Consider the following 6,768-nt stretch of genomic DNA (forward strand, 5'->3'; position numbering starts at 1 on the left):
TATATAATCTAACGTGCCTAGAGCTTTTCAAAGCGAGACCGTGTGAGATATGCGATAAGTCTATCGCCGGCTAATATTGAGCAAACCTATTTGAAAGGTTGCGACAGTCATAGACTCGGCCCTGCTCCAAACTCAGCTAATGTAATCTCCAAGCTAGAAGGTTGTGGACCAAAATGGGCTCCGCATTGCACTTTTTTACTTATGATATGAAATGTCAATTCATCAGAATCTTTTCCCACGCCGTGGCTAATCCTTGATTGACTGCGCGTTTGAGCGACCCGCTTATAGTGAGCGCTAAATGTCGATCAATGAGCATTTTATGATACCGCAGGCCATCATATCGCACAAATACCACGGGTGCCTAAGTAGAAACAATGAGTAAATGCATAGCCCGCATGAACTGCATACCTCTGATACTTTGCGATGGCTAATGTGTCGCAGAGTATTTGCCTTCGTACGCTGGCCGATTTGGACTTGAAGCGCCATCATCAGGTACCGATAAACGATTTTCTTACAGGCTCATCGATCGCATTTTCATATGCACCTGTCACTATCTATAACATTTTTTATCGATTATTGGCAAGGAGCCGTGCTATGTCGACGTAATTTGAATTGATAAGTCAAGCCAAGTCAGCTTCTTTTGGGGTATCGGCTCAGGCCAATCTATAATGGCTTCGACGAAATTCACTCGCACATGCTTCCTAGAATTAAGCGCCAGAATCATGTAGCTGATAGCTCATTAAAGCTCATTCACATAAAGTCAGCTCGCAAGTAGTTGATGTGTATGTCTATAACCGACCCTCGCCGAACTCTGTATGACTTTAGCAAATATCAGCCGACGAAAAGAGTATGTAATAGACGGACCTTAATATATGCGCTATCATAGAAGTTGCGAGCGTGTTAGACGCAGCGATGACGGAGATGCCATTTTTTCATGAGTAGCTGACAGTATTAACTACATCAAGAGTGCTGTTAATCGTGCAGCCAGACATTCTAATATCAGCACAATCCTTTGTCAACTCGGCATATACATCGAAATGTGGCTGTATAATGCATACAAGATTCGCCAGTTTGACACAACAAGCTTTTTATTTTGCCAAACTTGCTTGTGCATAAACGCGTATAGGCTCACTTGAAAATGACCATTGGTCTGTGTCACAATATATTTTGTGAAGGACCAGGTCAACTACATAAAGCAGCCTTAACACTTGGCGGGCGTTTTGTCACTGCGTCAACATTTTTCTTCAACAAAAAAGTCACTAAAATCTGTGAGTGAAGCTGTTGCAATCCACGTACTTATTGCTCTGTGTGTGTCATCAATAAACAACTGGTATATGACGAATAATGAGCTCGGCTTCTTCTTCGGTGCATACCCAGCCAGCTTATTTAGTTCGCCGTTTGCTTGCATATATTCTTCATAAATAACTCTCTAGGTTTTAAGAGACCATCTGTCTGGGATAATGAAGGGGTTTTATACTCTACATATGTATTTGATCCCGGTCTAGTTCAGACTTTTAATATAAGCGCTAAACCACGGGAAATAATTACATGACCTCGCTAACAAGTACCAAACATATCCCATATTCTATGTGGGGCTTTTTCTAGCCGCATTACGATTTTGTTATTAACAGCAACCCGACCCGGGCTTCACTTCTAAATAAGCTATAAAAAGACATACATAAACAGTCATTTCGATTGGTCTAATGTACCAATCGGTATGATTGTACAGTTCTAAGAGGAAGCCGGAAAGGTGACCGCATCTTCAGGAGATGCTTATTGAAAATCTTGATGAGAAACATTGCGTCCCGCCAATTGTGAAAGACCATAGACGCTAGGTACACGAAGAGTGTCCTTCGTCGTTACTGCTACTGCTTGGTGATCAAAAGAAAAGTCACGCAAACAAATACTTTATTATCGGTTCCGCGGAAAAGCAGCATCTAGTATATCGCTATTCTTGCCTTGATAGCCTTTGGAAAATAGAGGCTCTACATGGGCAAGATGGTACCGCCATGATTGACGGTTATGGCCTGGCATACCTTTCACCTTGGCATCCCTGAAGTACGAGCCAAAGTCAGGTAGCGCAATGCGCTTTCCATTTGCAAGTTCATAAATTGGCCGGAAGCTGTATCTGTAGGCTCCAGCGTACGAGAAAATCTGTTGTCCGCGTAAACAAGAAGTAAAAAGGAGTGTTTGTCTCAACGTCGACTTCGCGCTGTGTACTTCGTAATGTCGGGCTGTTATTATCCTGACAAATGTTCCTTTCTTGTCAACGTTCAGGTTGAGCTGGAAAAAAGCATTTGCAGTGACACCGATCGTAGCGGGGATCGTATCATCTTTCTCTTCGGACAATGTATGCGGTACATGCGGACTATCAAAAGGTGAACGAGTAAGCGGGGATATTGACGCTTCGGTTAGGCTATAATGGGAGATAGACGGCAGAAAGTGCAGCCCTGGGAGGAGGCCAAATAGCTGATTAGGAGATTGTGGTCGATTGAACCACTATTAGCGCAGAAAACCTCGTCTTTTCACCCAAAAAGGCCCTCATAATCTTAGCTATAGGTATCTTGTCCTTCATCGCGGCTTCAAATTTCATGCTGAAGCAACTAGTTTTGAGAGATGTTCCAGTGTAAAGCATACCCATAGAGCTCATATTGAGTTGAGTTTATTGCAAGCCTTGAGACAGGTCTTTTCAACGAGGATGGTTGTGATCCCAACCACATTGCATCCATGATGCGCTAATTCCCACTGATGTATCTACTGAAGGTCTTTAGACAAGAAAATATTTGTGGTAAATGGTGGTATGCGGACAGGAAGGGTTGTGACAAGTTACCTAACGAGGATGATTTTTGATACAGATGAGCCGCAACTAGAGTAATTTATGACAGGGATAGCTTCTGATCTCAACGACATTTACGTCTTGTTGGGGTATGGTGAATGGAGTAACAGAGTACATACCCGACTAATCAAATACATTCCCGTGTTGACTAACTCCTTCAGAATTGTGTCAAATTTAACAGCACCGCGACGATGTTATATGGCAAAGTACATTAAGCGTGTACCAGCTATGATATTAGACTTATAATTATCCTGAAGTAGAGTTCAGGAGACTTGTGGACTGGCACCATAATTGAGTCACGCATATAACTTATTCTGGTGTACGTATGAGCACACTGTAGTCACGCGAGACTAAACCATCATTATGAAGTAATTGGCGGAGGACGCTGACAAAGTATCGCGTCATGCATTGTAAACTGGTCTATCACGATAGATAACAGGAACAAATTGATTCGGTACCCTTTAATCTAATCTTAATCTACGTAATAAACCTCTGGAATTTGGAGCAACAACGTGCTTGTTACTCTGTTGGCTCGCTATTCGGCAGCTGGGTGATTGACCGTGGGTTCATCTGCCGTGTGTAAGTTTGCGAAGACTCTAAGTGATAAGAAATTTTCTGTCGATGCACATGATAAAGCCATTGCATACTATAGCACTTGTCGCCAATCCGACGAAAAAAGAGTCTAGGTAAGACTTTAAATCTTCTGGTGGACGAATCATGCTTTGTTCATCGACAAGTCTTCGAGATTACATAACATGCAAAACAAGCTTCTGTTTTCAATAGGTTTTCAGGGAATAGCGCAATCGGCGGTCCATGACCCATATCATCAAACCCTCGCTTGGTGGGGTTCACCCGCTTTGAAATTTGCTGATAACTAACCACAAGGATAATCGCAATCCAATATCTGTAGGAAGGCAAGCGTTTCTACAGGAATCAACAGAGCGAAACGGCTTTTGCTCGGCGTCGAGATCTTTCACTGCATCGTTGAGAGCAAACTCGACGAGCGGCAACATAGCGCTCCAGCGTCTCGGCATCTCAGCGCATACGCTGCGAAGAACGTCTTCGACGACAAAATTCACGCGCATAGTCTGATAATCGGTCTGCGGACGGTCCGCTGTTGACATAGCCAACTTCCCAGCACCCTGAAAATTGTAGACCGAATTCTTCCGGTGAAGTGTGGATCTTTATCATAGACGATTGACTCCGGGAGGCCATGTTGTCGAGCGACACGATCCACAAACAGCGTTGCTGTATACACCATCGATAGTGTCCAGCACTATCGCAAGATGAGTCATCTTGCTCAAACGGTCCACAAAGACCACCACACCCGTGTTGCCCGCCGAGTTCTTCGGAAGGCTAGACACAAAGACCTAATTATGGAATGCCAACACTCGAAAATTACCGGTAAACTTGTTAGTGGTGCCACCGCATTCTGAGAGGGCTTCACCCTTTGAGACAACTCACATATGTGCTCGTCCGTTTGTACATCTTGGGTTACAAGTAGTGGCAACTCACAGAGCTGTGCGTCTTCTCACGACCAAGATGACCACTGAGTGGGGTGTCTTGGGCATCATAGAGAATACACTATTTCAAATCCTCATCGTGAGGAGCCTGAATTCGTGGCGTATCCGTCAAAAACGGTGCTATGATACAGCAACCCATTATTCGATGAATGTCGGTGTAATTGTGCGCGCAATCGCGACGACAATTTTTTGTTCGACTTTCCAAACTCCTTGCTCCCGGGAGCCTGTAGCAGCGCTACGCACATACCATCATCACCTACGTATGCTGCGCGGATCAAATCCGTCACTTACGATATCGCCGTCGTGACACGAGCAAGCTCATATTCTAGTCCAATGACAATGCATCAGCCAAAGCATTCTGCTTCCTGGCTTATACTTCACCTCGAAGTCTTATTCTGCAAAGAATGAGAGACACCTGGCCATCTTTTGCAAGGGTGAGACGACTGAGTCGCAGCGCGTGATGACGCCTAATCTGTGTAGATCACAAACGGCTTTGAGCTTAGCAGGTGCACCTTGAACTTGACCAGAGTATATTTTATCGCAAATAATTCCTAGTTGTGGACTCGGTAGTTCTTCTCCGTAGCCTTATGCTGGCGAGATTCGAACATGATCACCCAATAATGGTGTACGAAGGAGGCTGTCTTTGACGCTGTCAAAAGCCTCCCGATGCTCGGTGTCCCAACACTATTCCGCATCCTTCTTAAGGAAATTCGACAATGGCCGTGCCATTTCCGCATAATTCGCGCTGTACTTGTGCACCTTAATCAAGGTCAAGCCACTTGTGCAAGTCCTTTTGGTTCCTTGGAACCGGCCAGTCCGCAGAGGCCTTGACCTTAGCGGGGTCCGCTCGAAGACCACACTTCCAATTGAAGCAGAAGTAAATTTCTTCCGAGCCGAAGCACTTATCGTCATTAGCATACATTTTATTCGTGCGCATGCACTCGAGCACCGGTCTCAAATGGACGATGTGGAATTCCTTATCTGTCCTCCCGTGCCCCGCACGATCGAGGACGAAGATGTCATCGAAGTATGTTTGTGCATACGCCCTGTGGGGCCTGAACAATTGAGTCACAAGGCGAGTAAATGTTATTGGTGCGTTTGACAGCACTTGGGGCGTCACCAGCCACCCCCAGATCATCACCTCAGAGTACTTACCGCTGTCAGCGGAATATCACTCGCTCTCATGAGCAATTGGTAATATTCGTCGACAAAAGTCGAGTGCGCTGTACTCTGTACAGCCAGCCATATTGCCCGGGAGAATATTTCTCCTAGGAATCGGCGTTTGTGTCGAAATGGTGGTAGCGATTAGCTTATTGTAAGTGTGAACGATACGCCACTTGCCGTTCGGCTTCCGGACACGAACGTGGGTGTCGAATGGGGAGACTTGCTCTCGCGCACCATTCCTGCGTCGTGCTTTTCTTGAAAATAGGCGTCAATGACGTCACACTGTTTCTTGGGCAGGGGCCATCCGCGTACTACGCAGTATTTGATTCCCGGAACCAGGTCGATCTCATGATACTCTCCTCGGTCCGAAGGCAGGACCGACGGCGGGGACATCTTGAAGTATTTTAAATTAAAGCATAGTACGGATCCGAGGGATTCTTTAGGATCAGCACCCTCTTGGTGTTCTCCAGGACAGATTCATCCAGAAGCGACGATGAGTTAATCTCCTCTTCCGGTCGTTTAATGACCAATTCGGCAAAATCGCCTGCCTTCATGGCACCCAAAACTCTTCGAAGGACATCTCGTCCGGACCCATAAAGACCACCCACCGCGGGAAAAGATTCGAGGGTGACGTCTTCGTCTTTCTCTCTCGTCATACTGTATAGCTGTGCGCTATCGTAAAGACGGTAGACACACCCTAAGCCAGGGTCGACGCCCTGCGTCTTGCTGATAACATACGGCATCGCCGTCTTCTCTCTTTACGGCTTAACCTCTCGGCGAGACCACGCACTCAGCGTCGTCCAGTGTCCCCACTTCCTGTCCCTTCCTGTCCCATCGGAGCCTTGATGTTATTAACAACATCCGATGAAAATCTGCTTTTTCCGCAATCTTCGTCCATGCCACTTCACGTGCATCAGAAGGGCCTTGTCCGGAATGCCTCAAACCTCGTCCGACCATGCCACTCTTGGCATGTAGCAATTGCTTCAAAATGTGAGCAGTGCGAAGTGGATTACGTGCCACTCCACGGGCATCACCAGGGCCTCGCCCTTCGCCCTCGACGCCTCGGACCTCGTCCGACCATGCCACTTTTGGCATGCAGCGACTGCTTCAATACTTGAGCAGCGCTCAGTGGGATACGTGCCACTCCACGTGCATCACTGGGGCCTTGCTCTCGACGCCTCGGCCCTTGATGTGACGGGGCACACGGCACCTTGCACAGAGGAAGCTTGACTTCCAAGAGTATAC

The 6,768-nt window shown here is 46.4% G+C and overlaps 2 protein-coding genes across 2 annotated transcripts; both read right to left on the reverse strand.

The window, feature by feature from the left end:
- Positions 1 to 214: 214 nt before the first annotated feature.
- PHALS_08440 (uncharacterized protein) lies at positions 215 to 486 on the reverse strand (the record flags this gene model as incomplete). The annotated part of the gene is made up of 2 exons (XM_024723788.1): positions 215 to 361; positions 409 to 486. The coding sequence occupies 2 exons, from the start codon at positions 484 to 486 to the stop codon at positions 215 to 217; spliced, it is 225 nt and encodes a 74-aa protein (XP_024574730.1).
- A 1,754-nt stretch (positions 487 to 2,240) lies between these two features.
- On the reverse strand, positions 2,241 to 2,650 carry PHALS_08441 (uncharacterized protein; the record flags this gene model as incomplete). Its single annotated transcript, XM_024723789.1, has 2 exons — positions 2,241 to 2,258; positions 2,498 to 2,650. The coding sequence occupies 2 exons, from the start codon at positions 2,648 to 2,650 to the stop codon at positions 2,241 to 2,243; spliced, it is 171 nt and encodes a 56-aa protein (XP_024574731.1).
- Positions 2,651 to 6,768: the final 4,118 nt, after the last annotated feature.

Source organism: Plasmopara halstedii (genome assembly GCF_900000015.1).
Source record: "Plasmopara halstedii genome assembly, contig: Scaffold_322, whole genome shotgun sequence".
Taxonomy (NCBI): domain Eukaryota; phylum Oomycota; class Peronosporomycetes; order Peronosporales; family Peronosporaceae; genus Plasmopara; species Plasmopara halstedii.